This window comes from Aspergillus flavus, chromosome 2 (genome assembly GCF_009017415.1).
Source record: "Aspergillus flavus chromosome 2, complete sequence".
NCBI lineage: Eukaryota > Fungi > Ascomycota > Eurotiomycetes > Eurotiales > Aspergillaceae > Aspergillus > Aspergillus flavus.
The window spans coordinates 2,588,987-2,607,573 of NC_092409.1; the positions used below are offsets into that span (position 1 = coordinate 2,588,987).

The window sequence follows — 18,587 nt, forward strand, 5'->3', positions numbered from 1 at the left end:
GGAAGCAGTGGCATTAGCTGACGCGGTGGGTCGTCTAGGCTATATATTGATAGATTAATATATCTTGAACCTCGGTCTCACAATGAACACCTAGGGAAAAGCTGGCACCTTTCTCTCGTCCATTGCCAGGGTTCTCGTGGCTCAAGTGCCCCATCAGATACACTCCCTGCTTATCACTATCTTCATATCCTCGAGATTATGGACTGAGTACAAGACACAGACCGGGGGTATCTAACGGGATACGCCATGGTGCGTTCTTGAGGCGGCTAAATATATGGAGCTCAACATCTGCTCAACATCACGCCATACTTTTCTCTGAAATAGACTTATGAAGTCCATGTGGCCACCCTAAGGCAGTTTATATATACTTCAGAGTAAGGGATCCGAGCAGACCTTGAGGACCTCGGACAATTTCTACCCTATGAGGTGAGTAATATAATCTCCACGAACTGCTTTTGCCCCACGGTATAAGTGGGTCGCACTCTCGTCATCTGGTCATCGCTTACATTTCGGAAAAGCAATCTCCGCGGGTCAAAAGTGAACCCATTCGTAACAGAGGAAGGAGAAAATAACAATAAGAATACTAAGATTTCAGGATGTACCAGATTAGCAGAATTGCCGGAATAGTCAAGAAAAGGGGCATTATTCCAGTCCGCCGTGTCAATGACGGCGCACAAGTGTGCGAAGAGGATATTTGTCATCTTCCTTAAATCATTCGAGAATGTGTCATCTGTGATTGGGATGAATCCACACTGGCCATTTTCTACCCTGGTAGGGGCCACTGGGCTTTCTTTCCTTCCTTCCTTCTTTCTTCTTCTTATTTTTTATTTATTTATTTTTTTCTTCTGTCGTCGTTGCCGCTCGTTGTTTTCTGGATCCCACAATATGCTACGACAGTACTCTTGGCAGGTATTCGCTTATAATGTGCTATAACCAATTATTTCTCCTCAAAACTTTAACGCAGCCATACGCGACATTATAAGTAGATCAAGTGGCGGTCCAATCTACCTCGTCGCTAATATTAATATTAATACGAATGCGTTTGCAACATAGGAAAATCACGGGCGAAAAGTAGGCTTTTGCTGCGCTGTTGGAGCTACTCTACCCTCTAGGCTAGGAATTCCTTCTGCATAACCCCTAAATACCACCCTCTACTTGCTTATGATATTGTTAATAATGTCAAGATCCTCCTAAAGTCTATCTTGATATTGCTCTTACTCAATTCGATCTAGTCAGGTGGATCTCAGTAGTATGCCTACCGGTACCGTACAACGCGAAGTGGGCTAAACGGTGCCTGATGATCAGATTTTCGAGGGTAACGGCATTTGAATGTTTGGTTGACATGTACGTAGACGCATGTGGAAGTAGATACTCCACTGAAAGACGACTCTAGAAAAGCACAGAGACATAAACAGAATCTGATAACGTCCAGGTTCTGGTCAAGTGAATGAGTCGGCAATGCGGCAGTAAAAAGAGCCGGTTTGATTTGTTTGACTTTCCGCAAGACCCACTCGCCAAGGACGCCCAAAGAGGCTTAGGGTCATATCTACAGTATGGGCAGCAACCTGGTGGCATGATCCTATGCGTCTCTTTTCTGCTCATCCCTGACCCTGCAGCGGATACAACACGCACAGTCTCCGGAATTCGACTCTGCTGCTATGCAAATAAGCTGGCAAACAATAGGGATCAACATGGGCCACTGGTGTCTAGAATTGTGTCTAGAATCTCTGCGTGTGAGACCATAGTAGTATGACTATGGTGCCACTAATCCCGAGGGTTACGACTCGTGTTGTGGACACATTGAGGTCAGGACTCAGCTGTGCCTCCTCTGATCGACAAGGTTCATGGAGCTTATCCACCCGCACGGTTTGAACGTGCCAAGGGTTATCTGACTGTTCAAACTTCATAGGGAGAGCAGCACAGACATAACCGAGATACTAATATGCACAAAAGGATAACAACGAATCACAACGCAATCAACCATCATGGCGGGATATCCGAGTGGCTGAGTTAGACAGGTTAGGCTACGGTACCGAGGAATGATACTGCGAGATACATCATACTAATCGCGCCAAACCCTACGGAGTAGGCGATGGCAGAGTCATTAGTGGGTCCACTGGAGCCTGTCTCCCTGGTGTGCGTATCCTATCATCTCAACCTTTCAGGGATCGGGCGTAGCTGAACTCTGGAGTCTGGCCCAGCTCCGTGGGATTCCAAGGTGGGGGCCACCATTTTACTACTTAATATATTTTAATTTATCGTTCAGAAAAAAACGGCATGTCATTGGCGCTGTGCCACTTCGGATCGTGTTCGGTATCGCACGAGTGGTGCTTACTATGCAGGTACATCCGCTTGGAACCTAATGGCCTCTACGTATGAGATCCTAGATCGGAGAAAATCCCTCCGCGGGGTCTCCCTACGCGTGCTCGCTTGCACTTTAGGCTGGCGTACTCGTTGGGCCAAAATTGTGGACCGCACTGTCAAGGACCGGGAGAACCTCTGTGTCCGCTGATTTGAAAAATCTTGCGAGCCATACCAAGCTTGTTTCATAAGGAGCATGGATGTCGAAGGAGCTGTCAGTTAAATGGTCCATCAGCCAAAGTCAGATTAGCCCCTGGTCAGCTTCACTTGGCGCACTCCGCAAGGAACGGAAAGACCCGGTTACTGGCCTAAAATCCTTTGAAAGATCACATGGGTCTATGAAATATAAGCTCTGTCTCCAGCAGAAAGACCGTACAAGAAACATACATGCCCCCAGTTACTGTCTCAGCCGACACCCCTTAGGATTGTGTATAACCTGTTCTCGACGCACGCATACCATACATTTTAAGGATAAATCCCTTAGTGCACACCGGCCTCTAACCAGTCTTGTTAATTAATACATTTCATACCAATCTAAACATGGATCCAGTTGCCCCTGTGCAGGAAGATATTAGGAGAGTCGGGCGGAAGGAGTTATACACGGACTTTGGAAAGCGCATGGAGTATATAAAGACATTCCTGGATTTCACAGACGGTACGTTTGACCTAGCGGCTGCTTTTTACCTTACCAGCAAACAGACTGCTGATCATTGCACACAGACGACGTCATAATATTCAACAAAGGCTCGAAATACCTTAAAACAGTCATTCCGGAACTCACCCATCGTCTCTATGAGAAGATGCTCGAATTCGATATCACAGCCCGTGCTCTCCGCACTCGGAGTACTACGTCCGAAGCACAAATCGAGGATTTATTCACAATTGACAGTCCTCAGGTGCAAAGGAGAAAGATTTTCTGGAAATGGTATCTGACTAGACTATGCTCAGACCCCGGCCAGCCTTCGTACTGGGAATATCTGCGAAAAGTTGGGTGAGTTGTTTTTGAACGACCTTATCTTGTCAACAACCTACTAAACAGGTCCGAATTCAGGGAAATGCACACAGGAAAAGTACTGATGCACCCATTAACAATAGAGTACATCCATATGAATGCTTGTCTCGGTTACGTAAAACAACTTCTCTTTGAAACCATCTCACTGCACCCAGACATGTCTGTCAAGTTCAAGTTCGCTCTCATCAGATCCATGAGCAAGGTCTTCTGCATCCAAAACGATCTAATCTCCAAGTGCTACATAAACGAAGGCCAGGAGTTCGCAGAAGAAGCGTCAAACACCACCAATGCAGACAATGCACCAGCCAAAGGAAACACAGACAATGCATCAATCGCCACAGGCATCACGGACAATGCATCAGCTGTCACAGGCACCACAGACACTGTCTCAATGACAACAACAGATTCAATGACAACCACAGATACTGTCTCAATCGCCAACAGCGAGGTATCTTCAATGACCCGGGACAAACAAAGCCACCCTCATTGCCTAATCCCCGGTTTCAACACTTCCAGGCCCAGCTCAGCAGGAGACACGCAGAGCTCAATCTCGCGGGACAGAAGCGGAAGCGTCGATCTGGACCGAGTGAACTCGACAGCCGAAACGGCAGTGTCCTCTGACTGCCCATCCACATCCAGCAGTCATATGATCAGTCCCAACGTTGTTTCAAATCCATCAGCATTCGCCTCGCCATTTGCGGTCGGGCATATACACAACTTCGAGACGAAAATATGGTCTTCTGGAATGAAACAGAAGGGGTCCGGGTACAAGTAACGTTACTAAATGGACGTTTTGATTACATCCCCATAATTCTTCGGGATACCGAATGATACAAGCACGGATCTGCGAATTCGAATCTTGAGATCCAAAAGCAGTTACCCGATGATGATTTCAATGAATGACTTGGAAGTGCATCGATAGACTGGTTTTGGGGGTTGTCTTTGGCCGTAATTTTATCCACTCATTCTGATTGTTGCATGCTTCCCGGTTAGCACTGTTTATTAGTTATATACCTCTGTTCGTGTTCTCTTTGGTCCAAAAACGTTCCTTGTGTTACTTATTGTTCTAGCGAGAAAAAAGCTAGTTTCTATTTGCGTTACTGGAACTCGGTTCATTATCTCTTTTGATATATACTCCACGTCTAGCTCGTACTTACCGTCGCAATGTACTTCGATTCGCAGAAATTTCATAATATGCTCTATGCCATTATTCTCTACTTTAGGAGAGCAAACACAATGTCTATATATTTACTTGGAAAAGGAACATCTAAAGATAACTGAGTGGATCAATTTTGTTCTTTCAGTGAGTAGCGCCATAGATATGGCGGAGGTATAATGCTCTATATTCTCAACAGGTATCACGTGATTCATATGTGTACATGTTAGCTCTATTTATTTATTTGTACTTGGCCATAAATTCGGAGTGGAACTTGACGATCCGTTCAACCCAATCAGTGCCAGGGGCCAGGAAAGTTGTGCGGAAGTGCAGAGTGTTCTCCTTCTGGCCGAAGCCGGAGCCAGGGACAACACAGACACCGGTAGCGTCGAGGAGACGCAAGCAGTAGAACTCATCGGCGGCACGGTTCTCAGCCTTGGCAGCCTCAATGGCCTTGGGTGGGAGAGTGATGGTGGGGAAGAGATACATGGCACCCTGTATACCAGCCACGTTTAGTTATGTTCATAAGATAGAGTCTTGTGGGCAACATACCTGAGGTTTCTGACACTCAACGCCCTCCATCTGTTGGAAGGCCTCGTATAAGGCAAAGGCGCGCTTGTGCAGTCCCTCGCTGATTCCATTGTACTCCTTCTGGTACAGCTCATAGCTGCCTTCGCCCTCCTTGGGTGGGTTCACCATAAGCTCAAGCAAACACTGTCCAATGACTGGTGGGCAAAGTCCGATGCTCACAAGCTTGTAGATCTGGGCCTGAACCTCAGGGTCGAATCCAACCAGCTCAAAGTAGCCACCACGGTGGCCACACTCGCCCACCATACCTTTAGACACACTGTGAAGAGAGACCAACTCCACATAATCATACTTGCCTGGTGTCTCCTGTTGCAGCTGACGAAGCCTCTTCTTGAACGAAATGAACTCGCCCTCGAAAACGTTCGTCTGGTAAACCTCGTCCGCAATAACAACAAGCTTCTCCTCCGCAGCAAGGTCAAGAACATTCTTGATATCCTCGGCGCTCAAAGAGGCACCAGTAGGGTTACCGGGGTTGATGACCACAATCGAACGAACGTCAGTGCCGGTAGACCGGGCCTGCGCCAACGAGTTACGGATGGCAGTCACATCGGTACCCCAAGCCTTTTGCTCTTCGAGGAGGTAGGGTACACATTGCGCATTCAGGAGAGAAAGGGTGGCAGTGTAAAGAGGGTATTGCGGAATAGGGACGAGGACACCGGCCTGGGGGCCGTTGCAGATGATATTGAGAATGGTGCTGACGCCAGACGAGGCACCAGCGCAGCAGAACAAATCCTGAGGGTTGGCCGGGAATCCATCACGCTCCTCAATGAATTTGGCGATACTTTGGCGGATCACAGGCGCTCCCTGGCTGTGACTGTAAGCACCAACGCTCTGGACATCCGCGAGGAGCTTCTTGGCCCGGTCAACGACATCTTGTTCATAACCAAAGGATGTACGAAGTGCTTCCGTGTTGTTCAACAGTTGAGGGTTCTCGAGGAGACTGAGTACTTGGCGGAAGAAGGTGATGGGTTTCTGGTCGAGCTGTTGGGGATTGCCGATGTTGGCAAAGATGACACTGTCGAAAGGTAACGATTTGTCTCCATTGGCCAGTTTCACGCGGTACTCCTCGGCCTTGACAGCAAGCTCACCACGGACGGCATACTTGGCCTCCGTGACGTGGGGGTTGATGTTATCAGGGTTCAGGCAACGAGCCGGGGTGGACAAGGTGCGTGTAGTAGTGTAGGACACTGTAGTCTGAGTCGCCATCACGGAGTCTGGGGGTTATTCGAGAGGGGTCAGTTGTCTTGCTTTGATGGAGTCGAGCGCTCGCCCGGATGGAGCATCCATTGGATATTTAAATGGCGACCCCCATGAGGGGAAGGAATGACCATGCATGTCACGGGGTGAGGGGGATATCTTTGCTTTTGAGCGGGTGACAGTTCAAAAATACAGACCAGGAAAGTGACTAAACAGATGTGGCATCCAATGAACAGGTGTAGAAGGATCGGCCCCATGGGACCGAACGAGAGATTTCCGAAACACATACCTGAAGAAGGCCTAAAAGCCCCGGCGGGGAACCTTGTGCTGCTGGAAGACGCCCGCGGGATATGCCACGGACCATTCGGCCGGGAAAGTGAGCATCGTAGCGGAGATGCCCGCACAAGTCTTAACTGCCAGGTCATGATGCTGAGGCGATTTGTCCTGACGCGATCAATTGCGCGAATTTTGCCTCTCCGCCGTGGGGATTCACGGGTTACTCAAGGCGCAATTAGTCAAAAATACCACTTAAGGTCTTGTCCAGCGTCGTAGAGGCCAGGGAGGGTCCAACGGCTCACACAGTGCAGGGGGAAAAAAGAATTCCCAGGGAAATTTGGGTTATCGCGCGAGAAATTCTGTAGGCGGTGAGCGCCGATCAGCCGCTGACTCATCCATTCAATACGAGCTCAATACAACGGTACAGGGCATGGTGGGGGTGAATGAGGGCAAAAATGGGAACCCCCCAGTGGAGAGAGACATTGGCATTGTCAATCGTAACTGTATGGCTCGATCTGGTTTGTCAGTTCCATCACAGAGTAGGAAAGAAATCACACTCTATGACTCTATAGGAACCAAACTATCGACATGGATTCGCTGCCCCGTACGGCCGTACCTGAAATGCTACCCCACGGGTACTCCGTACTCCGCTTGGCGCTACCGGTGGTTCCCGTAACCGGGGAACGACGGAATCTGGTCAGATTTGAATCTCTCACAACACCCTAATTTGTCTTGTACTGCTGTATTCACGGGCCGATTTTCCCTTCACTACACATACACAGACTGGGATGATAACACGCGATTGTAGACAAAAAAGCTTAATCCGCATTGGCTCTGTACTCAGCAGACCTGGAAAACAATGACCGTCCAGAGCGACATAAAGAAACCCTGGAAACTGACACATTTGATGCCAAGGCTTCCCTAAGCTACGTACGCAACGCTTAGACCCGGTCAGCCCACATACCGTGGAGGTTTCCTAATCGCATGATATCAGATTACGACGTTTCGAGGTCAGAGTTGTCTTCGTTCATTAGACGTATGATACAGCAGCCTCGCTTGCTTTTGCTCTAACAGTAATCATGAGGACAATATTTATTAAATGACTCAAACCATCATATCCCTGAGGGATCCTTTGAAACGTTCATGGGTCACAGGACAATCCAGAATCAGACCATTCCCTCAGATTCGTCACCATCCACAGCTTTAGCTCCGTTCACTTCCGCGCAGTCGCACAGCCTGGCCATACTTCTGAAGTTTCGTAATTAGAGCATCGCCATGCTTGACGACGTCGGCGTACTGTTTGTTCTTGTCATCGGGGCGGTTTGTTTCGATGATGCCATTTACTCGGTCGATAGTGCATGCGATGCGATTGCTAGCGATGAACTTGGCCAGATCCCTACAATTGTTAGTGGATATGATTGCTATGCTCTGATTCGGCCGACTAGAACTTACCGGTCCAAAAAGTCCACTGTAACTCCAAAATCGCTGGCCATGCTGTTCAATCCTACCACCCGGTAGCTCTGGAGAAGCTGCTGGTAGGCGCGGAGTCTCATCTCACGGACAAACCAAGCGCGGTGTTCATACAAGTACCGGTCCTGAGTCAGGAAATTGTCTTCAACGGCCGCCAAGGCCACGAAGAATGACCGGTAGTTGCCATTATATAGACTGCTAACCAAGTTGGCAAGAGGCGAGAAGTCAACAGGGGCTTCGGCCTCAGCCTGGATCCCAGAGCCAGCCCCCAGGGTGGTCAAATTAACGGCGGTGGTAGCGGCACCTGGAGTGGCTCTAGATGTAGAAGCATCCTTCATTTCTTCGTCCTTTGCACCGGGGCCAGACGACACCTCCCCAGTTAAAGCCGCTACCCGATCTTCTCCGGACCCAAGGATAGCCTTGATCTCCGGTGCATCCACAACTTTAGCTTTGAAGTCGACCCGCTTCAACGACAGTGAACCTGCGAGGACGGAGTAAATGACCAATGCAGAATAGCTGCAGAGTTCGTAGCTCGTGAAAGTAGACAGACTGTCAAGAAGTAAGGGAGCAGCGACGCTGTAGGATCGAATCGTGAGCAAGTGTAAGCCCTTATACGCCTTGAGACGATTCCTCCGATCCCAGTCACCACCGCTCTCGATAAGCGTGTTTGCCCGTTCAATGTTTTTTCTCACAGACAGGGTGTCACCAAAGAAGAGTCCAATACGGATCATGGCCAGCACCAAGTCAATCTTGGTTCCGAGGAATGTCGTCTTTTCGAGGAGTGCTTCATGAGATTCGATGGCTTTATCCTATCCGACATGACTGGTGTCAGCAAGTACAAGTATTAGTATCCAATATAGCATTGCCACTGACCTTATCTCCTACGCGCGCCCAGAACTCAGCACGCTTCCCACGGGCCGCAAGCACCTCAGTGTCTCCGGCTGCTTCTTCCGCCTCATCTTCCTCCTTTTGGAAAGCATCCAACTCCTTCTTATTATCCTCGACTAGCGACTGGTATAAGGATTCATCCCATGGAAAGTCGATCTTTTGAGGTGACTTTCGAGATGCCAGCATATTCGAGGTGATCAGGGACTTAGTTGAGCTAGCTTGGTGCTGGGGAACGCCTTCACCGGAATGGTTCAGGATGCCTTCCACGGGGTGGGCAAGATGCCTATAGAAAGGCGCCATTTTATTCTCAGAGATAGCATCCTGGACCTTCTTCAACGACGTTTGCCGCACCGTCTGCGGGCACGATGGGTTGGAGAGGTTGAAGACATGTTGGGCGAGGGTAAGATCGGGGAACTTGATATACTGCGGGTCGGACCCCATGCTGGCAACGGGAGATGAGAGCTCGACGGTAGAGAACGGTTATATAAGGGTGATAGGAAAGAAAGGCTAGGTAGTGGAGAGTTGGTAGATGCACTTCCAGACTGCTTATGAATGAGATACCGGAAGAGGCAGATACATCACATAGCCAACCTACGTAGCTGACCTGAGCTCAGCTGGCGGAATGTTTTTCCAGTCCCGAAGCCGTCACCACCATCACCGTTATCACGTGAGCTTGACCATGCTCTTGGGCATTACAATTTTACTACGAGTAATAGATTCCTATCAGCTGCACCGAGACAGGAAGACGCTACTCGCGAGAATATAGGCTAATAGTAGGCATTTGATGTTAATTATTTATGACGAGGAACAGGAAGAGTAAAGAATATGTAACCGTTGAAGCTGTTGCCATTCTTTCCTAAATAATAGTGCACGTCAACTCAACTTTTGACTTGTAAAACCTGAGCTTCCATCAGATGAATTTTCATGGGAAACATCAAGTGCCGTCCTATTATTCCTTTATGGAGGAGGAAATTATCAACTACTCTAGCGTTTTGCTAGTCGCTATATCCGAGCCGTGGACGGAGACAATGACCTCGCTTGTTCCCTTTTCCTTGTTATTTTTTACTCAGATCATTATTGAATGGTCCCATATCCATATTTCTTTGTTTTCTAGACCTAACAAATTGGAGGTGAGACATTATAGTACAAGAGTGTACTCAGCTGATCAATTGATATCTGACACGCATGCATGGGTCTTCCCTTTTGTCGACTTTGATGCAGCAAACAAGGCGAAATCTTAAGAAACTGTGGTAAATCCAGGCACGTGCCGTGGGGCCATAAGAGCGTAGGTGGGAAAGAAAAGCACTTTCTTCGTAGGGCTTGGTTCGCCTTTCGATAGGATTCGACTCGAGAAGTGGATCCGTTCAAAAAGATCAACTAAAAAGAATATATCCAATAGTAAATCAGCTCGAACTCTTAGGAAAGCTTAGTGCATTTCTTGACACAGGATTCCAACAAGTTCCTCGAGAGATAAGAGCTCCACCCTTTGTACGCCCGTCCAGTGAGCTGATGGTATTGATTAATTAAAGTATGTTATTCCTACTCCGTACTGTAGTAGAGGGGCTGCCGGTTGGTAAATTGGTAGTGATGTAGGCTACTAATGAGGCACGAGCCGAGGGCTCTAGAGTGGGAATCTCATGGTAAACTAGTTATAGTTGCATTTACTAAAGGGAATGACCTGAGCGCTCACGGTTCGCAGGATTTCTATCAGGTGCTCTGATCTTTCTTTCAAAATTTTCTCTCTCTTCTAATCTTTGGGTGTTTTTCTTCCACTTCTCAACTCTCTATCACTTCTCCGATATTCGTGTCACTCACAGTGATTGCTGACAATTCTTGTGGTGTAACCTATCCTTATATATTTCTTGAATAATCTTATATATATTTCTTGATTCTTAGCACCGGCTTTTCGCAACGCCGAAGCAATAGAACATCAGGTCGCTGTAGCGTTTTCATGGATCCACAAAAACACTCCGAAGAGCCGCCTGAGAAGGCTGTTGCTTCCCCTGATGCTGTTCCTATCGATGTTGCCCCGTCAGAAAATATGCAAAAGGGCCGCTGGGAACGTAGTTGGCCTACTATCGCTTGCGGCGCAGGTCTCTTCTCAGACGGTTATCTGAATGGCGTATGTTTGATGCCCATCGGAGTATTGTCGTGTATGATTGAGAAGCGTCATTCTGATCTAACAATTCAACTAGGTGATCGGATCTGTCAATACAATCCTCGGTAAAATCTACCCGGACTCATACAGCAACTCCCCCGCCAGCCAGAATGTTTCGTCCATCACATTTGCCGGCACTGTACTCGGTCAGCTTGTCTTTGGATATGTCAGCGATCATTGGTCGCGAAAATGGTCCCTGATGATCTCAACGATAATTTTGATCATATTTAGCGCCTTGTGTGCTGGTGCGTACGGCTTGAATGGCAGCCAATACGGCTTGTTCGCTGCCTTGACGGCTTATCGTTTCTTCCTGGGAATTGGAATTGGTGGAGAATATCCCGCCGGATCTGTCGCAGCTGCGGAAAACACAGGCGAACTGAAGAAAGGACATCGGAATCGGTGGTTCATTATGTTCACCAATTTCCAAATCGACTTTGCATATGTTGTCTCCGCCTTGGTTCCTATGATCTTGGTCTTGATATGTACCGAGAACCATCTGCGCCTTGTCTGGCGTATAGCCCTGGGGTTGGGCGTAATCCCACCCCTTAGTTTGTTTTATCTGCGATTGAAACTGGAAGAACCAGAGGAGTTCAACAGGGAACGTATGCATAAGTTCCCTGTCTGGCTGATCATCCGGTAAGCTATCACTATTATCTATGCTCAGTGCATGTACTAAATCGTCCGCCATAGGTTTTACTGGAAGCGTTTGGTATGCCCCCAGTGTTGCCACTTCCGCGTAAGTGTCATAAACTAACTATGAATAGACGGTGGTGTCCCTCATATGGTTTATCTACGATTTCTCGGCGTACTCCTTCAACATCTACTCCTCCAAATGGGTGGGTATTATCCTGGGGGATAGCGCTCCTCTCTGGAAGACCTTCGGCTGGACTACCGTAACCAATGCTTTCTACATCCCCGGCTCTTTCTTGGGTGCCCTGGTGAGTGACTGGATTGGACCTCGCAACACGTTAGCCATTGGGGTTGGCCTTCAAGGAGTTATCGGTTTCGTTATGTCAGGTTGCTATGAGTATCTTAGTATCCCAAAGAATGTTGCAGGATTTGTCGTAGTCTTCGGGTAAGACAATCGGTCAATTGTTATACGCGCATCACTTGCATCCCCTAACTCATGGTTATAGTATTTTTTCCGCTCTCGGTGAGTTCGGACCTGGAGACAACATCGGGCTTTGTGCTGCGAAGTCCAGCGCAACTGCAATTCGAGGTCAATATTACGCCATAGCTGCGGCTGCTGGCAAGATTGGGGCCTTCGTCGGCACCTATGTCATTCCAATCATCCAGAAGAACGCCCCCAATGAGGTCCGTTCGGGCCAGGATCCTTTCTTTGTCTCGAGCTCATTGTGCCTTCTGAGTGCTGCAATGGCCTACTTTCTGTTGCCACATATTGGACAGGTATGACACCCGCTTCTCCTAATGGGAAAGGCTCGACTGACGCCGTCGATTAGGACACTATTACCGAAGAAGATGAAAAGTTCCGCGCTTTCCTCGAGGCCAACGGATATGACACCTCGACGATGGGCAACAGAGAAGCACGGTAGCCGACTTTCACCATTTGCATCTCCACCTGCAAATTCGTATGTTCGCAGCCTGACCCCTACTTATCAAGTGCCAGCTCCCTTGCGATTCCTTGCGACATTTCCCACAAAGAGACGGCCCTTGCAACCTTCTAGACCAGTAGGCCCCAGAAGCAGAACGTGCGACACGAGCGGACGAGGATTCCCCCAGCCCATGTTAGGCCATATCAATCCCCATCGCGTGACAGGACCCTGTGCGACCCGCGACTGAAGATGTTTCGATTGCCCAGAAGCGAGATATATAGAGACCCCCATTGCAGCGAAGACTCGGATTGATGGTATACCATCTCCACTGTCATGCCCATGATGTATTATAAATGTGATTCATGGTCATCTTAGCGAACGTTAATGATGATTACTTTATTTTTCTCTGCCAACGCAACGCGCCCGACCATTATACTTGAAGTGTTTGTCTGATAGCTTCTCAAGCATACATTTAATCAAGTCAAGAAAGATAATAGAAACTCTAATCCACGAGGGATAATATTTGTTTGACCCTGTATCGTGCCATGCTTTAATGAAAGCCGGACAAGAAAGAGACGAAGAAAAAGTACTGGTAATGGGGACATAAAGGGAAAAGAACAAAGAAAGAAGAGAAAAAGAAGAATATAGAAATTAGAAGATCTGTTAGGAGTCTACTCTAGCTAGGCTTAATAAATTTGAAATCAGCAGAAGTCCATACTAGTAGTACTGCCTATTGCAGAGATACTACCTAGAAAGGCAATGGAACCCGGCAATGGTTGGAAGGAAGCCGTGAAATTTCCGAGACCGTGACTTTCCTCGTCTCCACGAGCAGCCGAGGTTGAGGGTCAATGCCCGACGCCAGTTCCTCCAGCCGCGTTTTCCCCGGAGATTCAATTACTGACTACTATCCATTAAGCTCTTTCATATCACGCCAACTCCGCGGCTGTCATCCCTTTCTTCTTCTTCTCCTCCTTCTTCTCCTTCTTCTGTCTCCTGGCTGTGAAGTACCGTCTCCTGTCCCTCGAAATTTATAAAGCTACCAGCTGGTCTGTGGTTATCGCTGCCGTCATACCCCTCTCTTCCACAGCGGAACACATCTTCCGGCTTCTAACGATACCAACGACACCAGCCGTGCGATCGTACTGATATATTACACTCTCTGCCAATATGGTCGCTAACGCTTTGGCTTATCATCCTACCTTGGCGCACTACTTGCGCTTTGTTGCAACGACTGGTATGTGGTGCTCTTCTCCCTCTTCTTTCTTGTGGTTAGCGACCGAGGCCCATTCCACTTGACAACCCACTTGAACACAAAGATAGGATTTTACAAAAAAATAACTGGGAATTTTGCTTGCAATATATGCGTATGAGCTAGTTCTAATGAACATACAGTGGGTCGTGACAAGATCCTCCGTACGCTGCAATACTTCTCACGCTTTTATGCCTGGTACCTGTATCGCACAAACCGCCCGCAGTCCTCTATCGACCCCTACAATGCAGTCAAGAAGCAGTTTGGAACAACAAGAAAGATCCTGAGGATCGGAAAGTTTGCCGAGCACCTCAAGGCTGCAGCCGTTGCAGCTGACAACAAGAGCCCCGTCGACCCTGTTCTCCGCTATCTAGCTGTCGGTCGCCAGCTCGGTTACGCCGGATATCTGACTCTGGATACTATCACCGTTATTGACGTTATCGGGTTCCGGAAACTTGCTGCAGCCAAGCGCTTGCAGGATACCGCCTATCGGTCGTGGTTGGCTGGACTAATCTGCAGCGCTATTGCTAGTGTATACTCCCTTTGGAGACTGCGGGAGAAGGAGAGGACTCTCGACCGCACCGAAGGCGAAGGCGTCGTGGAGGCAAAGAAGCTCGAGAAGTTTGTGCACCTTCAATATTTTGGCATGCTATATTCAGTTACTAACCCAGTCTTCCCAGGGAACGCTCCGCTGCCCGCATCCAGCTCTTCTCGGACCTTTGTGACTTGACCATTCCTGTGTCCGGCCTGGGCCTTGCCAATCTTGACGACGGAATTGTTGGTATTGGAGGTACAATCAGCAGTTTGCTAGGCGTGGTGTCTCAATGGCGGAAGACCGCGTGAGCGGCCAAAGCTAGAGAATCCTCTGATTGAGATTTCACAAGGCTGACTTAAGGTGGGATTGGTTTATATATTGATATCTGCGTCGATCGTGCGTCGTGCATTTCTTACACTTCGTCAAACCTCAGCCTCAGAACAAGAGATATGGTGTATAGATCCAAATGGATCAAAGACGAAATGAGGATCGAGATATAGGCGAACTTTTGTGTGGCAGGATTCGACAAAGGAGATGCGATATAGTAGTCTTCGGTTTTCATGAACATATTATGTACCTTAAGAGTTTATTATATTTGTTTTACCTATTTTTCAATGATTCTGCCTACTGGGGGTAGCACTCTTTAATCTATAGGGGAATTATGCTTATGCATAAATCTTTCGAATTATGAATTATTGTCTATTTTCCGATCTTGTCACTGGCGGTGATAGCATGTGATACCTTTGTTGCACATGAACTTCACATGATTCTGCCAAGGACAGTTACAGCCTTAAGATTTAGGCAATGAATTGCGGCAGATCTCAACGTAGGAAGTGGAATCCAGTCACCAAGCAGCAATAGTATAGGATTGTGGTGTGACAAGTAACTGACAGGTAGCCTCAATGCTTAAGAGCAACATTGAGGGGTTATTGTACTTCAAATTACAATGTTTCACGGCTCCAGTATGTGTCAATTAAGCTTATCCCTTACGTCTTCCCTGCTGCTGGTATCTGCAGATATCTATACTGGTGAGCTTGCATATCCATGCATATTAGAGATGTCTACATCTTTTGATGCGGGTCTTGCACAATGGAATGGGAACGACGAGGAACATTTTATGAGCTAGCTAATTCGGCCTAACATACAGAGTTTAATCTAGAACAGGAATATACGTATTCCTACTGGACGATGTCAAATGTTTGAAAGTAAAACTAGCCATCATTGCTTTCATAGTAAGATGTATCGTGGCAGAGAGAGATATCATCTATCTATTGAGAAACAAAGTTCCTCGGCGTCTCCATTGTTGTAGATCGGGAATATTTGGTTAGGGCTAAGTGAGGTAGCTAGTAGCGACCAACACGTATAGTTTGTGCTTGCTTTGATTGACTCCTACGTCCGTTAACCATGATATATTGTTGAGTGGAAAGGTAAGGCCTTTTGGTAAATGGACTAGCTATATTAGTACTTCCCAGTCGCATTGTGCTGAGAAGTATGCTCGAATACAAATTTCTCATTTTATAGGTAAAGAAGTATTCGTCCGAAGAAGCGTTGTACTATGGCCTGCAAAGTGAAAGTTTTTAAACTTCGTAGTCTCTTTTGGAGACCTTTTCGTAAAGAAAGCAACACAGTTCAATTGTTACTCTGACTACAATGGCTGGTTAATCCACGTATCAAACGTCATAACCCATACTATTGCAAGAAGAATCACGCTTTTAAGAGCTCGAAATTCCAGGAATTTCAGATGAGAGCCATCCAAAGATATCAGGCGACAATTGCCCCTTGGCTATTTGACACTCGCTCATTACTCATGTGAGCTGACCCTCGAATTCTGCGGTAAATACCACCATATCTAGTCATCAGCTCCATCCACAGGACAAGAGACCTCATGGAAGCGAACATCAACCGAATCCTCGTTATTCCGATTCTGGAGGTAGCCGTTGGAAATCGTCAATCCCTTGTAATTAGGAATGCCATTAGGAGGCTCGACCTTAGCAATTTCCAACGTAACAGGATACCGAGACCCCATCATATGCATCTCGTTTTCGCTCTGTGGCATAGCCCCAGATCCGTGATCATCACGGCGACCCTTGAAATGGAGGTAATAGTAGTAACTGTAAAATCCAGGATACGTGTTGCCGCCGAGATTGGTTGCAATCCAACTTCCGCCGTTGGTCACGCTGCTTCCCTTCGGATCCCACAGGTAGAATTTCCCGCCGTCCGGCACCAATTGATACGAACTTCCATCTTTCCAGGGAAAGCCTCTGGAATACCACACTTGGAAGATTCTCTTGGAACTTCCGAATTTGTAGTAGCTGTAGACCCCACCGTCTGAGCCTAGGGTGTCACCTTGTCGGTTCTCGATGTAGTAGCAGCTGCCATAGCGCAGACCCAGTGAGCCAGAGAGGGATTCTTCTTTTTCGGTAGGCTGGGTCACTTGGGAGATAATGTCATTGAAATTGGGCCAGTGCGTATTGGGACTGACGGGTTCAGGGACGCGGATTTGGTCAACCTGGGGTTGGAACGGACTGGCGTAGGTTTGGCTGGCCAGGTTCGAGGCCAGGAGAGTATTTAGAATGAAGTAGATGGATGTGTACATCTTTGATGTTCAATGGATATGTTAAGTAATAGTTCTCATTCGGTTGATCGCAGGCGAGCGGGATGTATACTACGGACAAGGACTAGATAGAACGGCCTTAAATATTGCTAAAGGTCATATAGATCTCACTAATACTACTCATCAATGAAGCCGAAAACGGCGTTTCGCCCATGGCAATCGTTCATGTTGCCATACAGATGGTGAATATAATTGTTGAGTCGACGACGTCATGTGTTTCCCTATAGGGCTCGACACCTTCCGTCTTCAGTTCAAAGTTATATCGATCAACCGTTTGCGCATGATTCCTCCGTTGAAGAACATAATTATATCAAAATGATATACTTTTGACGTGGACGACATGTGTACCTCACACATGAGCTGTAGAGAATATGCGATCGTCATTGACAACCATCCTTGCGATATCATGTTCCGCTGAAGTCGAGACCTCGCCCGGGTCTTGACAGGCTATCGCGTAGAAATCTGACGTATTTCCCAGGAAAGTGTTGGTTCACAGGCTCTGCATCGCGTGTGTTCTCATGTTTCATTTGGGGTGTGGCTGAACGCACTGATTAAACCTAGGACGGGCGCTTATTGCTTCCGTAGAAGTATGCGGTGTTAACGGGCCGATTACTACTTTTCTGTTCACCTACGGACAGTCTTCTTGTCATTACTGTTCGGAAATGGCAGTCTCTCATGTATTAGTACTGATAAACTGGACACCGAAGGCTGGGATCCCTTGTTTGTGAGAGAATGTATAACACATCGGGCTCGCCAACAGACAAACGTGTAAGGTTACCAAATGAAGACATCCATTATCACTAGCATGAAGGAGATATCATGTCTGAGTAAATGAACGAAATTACGAAAATGTGAAAGAATGGAAATATTGTCTTTCGGATCTCGGCCAAGGCTTTTAGGGCAGCCTGGAATTATGTCTTTGGTTGAGGGTGGATGAATTAGGAAAAACTTGACCCGTTTAACTAACGGGTCATTAAAGGCCGTGATAGGGTCTATGTGGATAGGTACATAGCTGGAGCAGCTCTAAATCTTGTAGGAATTCTCCGTGGTGATATGTTGGTATAAGGTTAGAATGTGAGTATTATGGTTGTCTATACTACCAAGTGAACAGATCTTTTAGTTGGAAACAGAAATGCTATTAAACTTGTGTTCTTAGTGCAGCATACACTACACCATAGTCCAGGTATAAGAGGTAACCTATTTGGCCCAGCGGACGACAGTGACATCTAAAGCCACCTTCGACAGTGCGAGCTTTAAAAAACCATCCCATACTAGCCTTTCGTGATCGCTTGTCTAATGCCTTGATACCTCTAGCGAGGGATATAGGACGGAGTGGTTCCAGTCCCGCCGTTGCTAGTGACATAGACTCTGACGAGAAGCCTACGCAAAGCCATAGGTAGCATGATATCAGAGCACATACCTGTGAATGGCCCCGCGACACTACTCACAGTTGTTGCCGCTGCTTGGCCTATTATCCTGCTTTCAAAGAAGGAGCGGTAGAGGCAGTATATAACGTGTGGTATCTAGTAC

At 47.5% G+C, this 18,587-nt stretch overlaps 6 protein-coding genes across 6 annotated transcripts; 3 read left to right on the forward strand and 3 right to left on the reverse strand.

Moving 5' to 3' along the window:
- Positions 1-2,901: 2,901 nt before the first annotated feature.
- Positions 2,902-4,148, forward strand: F9C07_3020 (Protoglobin-domain-containing protein; the record flags this gene model as incomplete). The annotated part of the gene is made up of 3 exons (XM_071511050.1): positions 2,902-3,016; positions 3,082-3,352; positions 3,413-4,148. The coding sequence occupies 3 exons, from the start codon at positions 2,902-2,904 to the stop codon at positions 4,146-4,148; spliced, it is 1,122 nt and encodes a 373-aa protein (XP_071363744.1).
- A 621-nt stretch (positions 4,149-4,769) lies between these two features.
- Positions 4,770-6,323, reverse strand: F9C07_3019 (putative alanine aminotransferase; the record flags this gene model as incomplete). Its single annotated transcript, XM_041289608.2, has 2 exons — positions 4,770-5,024; positions 5,082-6,323. The coding sequence occupies 2 exons, from the start codon at positions 6,321-6,323 to the stop codon at positions 4,770-4,772; spliced, it is 1,497 nt and encodes a 498-aa protein (XP_041142657.2).
- Positions 6,324-7,793: 1,470 nt separating this feature from the next.
- F9C07_3018 (putative proteasome regulatory particle subunit) lies at positions 7,794-9,389 on the reverse strand (the record flags this gene model as incomplete). The annotated part of the gene is made up of 3 exons (XM_041289610.1): positions 7,794-7,986; positions 8,043-8,869; positions 8,934-9,389. The coding sequence occupies 3 exons, from the start codon at positions 9,387-9,389 to the stop codon at positions 7,794-7,796; spliced, it is 1,476 nt and encodes a 491-aa protein (XP_041142658.1).
- A 169-nt stretch (positions 9,390-9,558) lies between these two features.
- On the forward strand, positions 9,559-13,465 carry F9C07_2128422 (inorganic phosphate transporter). The gene is made up of 6 exons (XM_041289620.2): positions 9,559-11,070; positions 11,144-11,742; positions 11,797-11,815; positions 11,871-12,181; positions 12,243-12,513; positions 12,567-13,465. The coding sequence occupies exons 1-6, from the start codon at positions 10,900-10,902 to the stop codon at positions 12,657-12,659; spliced, it is 1,464 nt and encodes a 487-aa protein (XP_041142659.1). The 5' UTR covers positions 9,559-10,899; the 3' UTR covers positions 12,660-13,465.
- Positions 13,466-13,826: 361 nt separating this feature from the next.
- F9C07_3016 (peroxisomal biogenesis protein) lies at positions 13,827-14,751 on the forward strand (the record flags this gene model as incomplete). Its single annotated transcript, XM_041289621.1, has 3 exons — positions 13,827-13,893; positions 14,052-14,529; positions 14,589-14,751. 3 exons carry the CDS (start codon positions 13,827-13,829, stop codon positions 14,749-14,751), a joined length of 708 nt encoding a protein of 235 aa, XP_041142660.1.
- Positions 14,752-16,003: 1,252 nt separating this feature from the next.
- Positions 16,004-17,092, reverse strand: F9C07_2277380 (uncharacterized protein). The gene has a single exon (XM_041284687.2). The coding sequence runs from the start codon at positions 17,037-17,039 to the stop codon at positions 16,293-16,295; it is 747 nt and encodes a 248-aa protein (XP_041142661.1). The 5' UTR covers positions 17,040-17,092; the 3' UTR covers positions 16,004-16,292.
- Between the last annotated feature and the right edge of the window lie 1,495 nt (positions 17,093-18,587).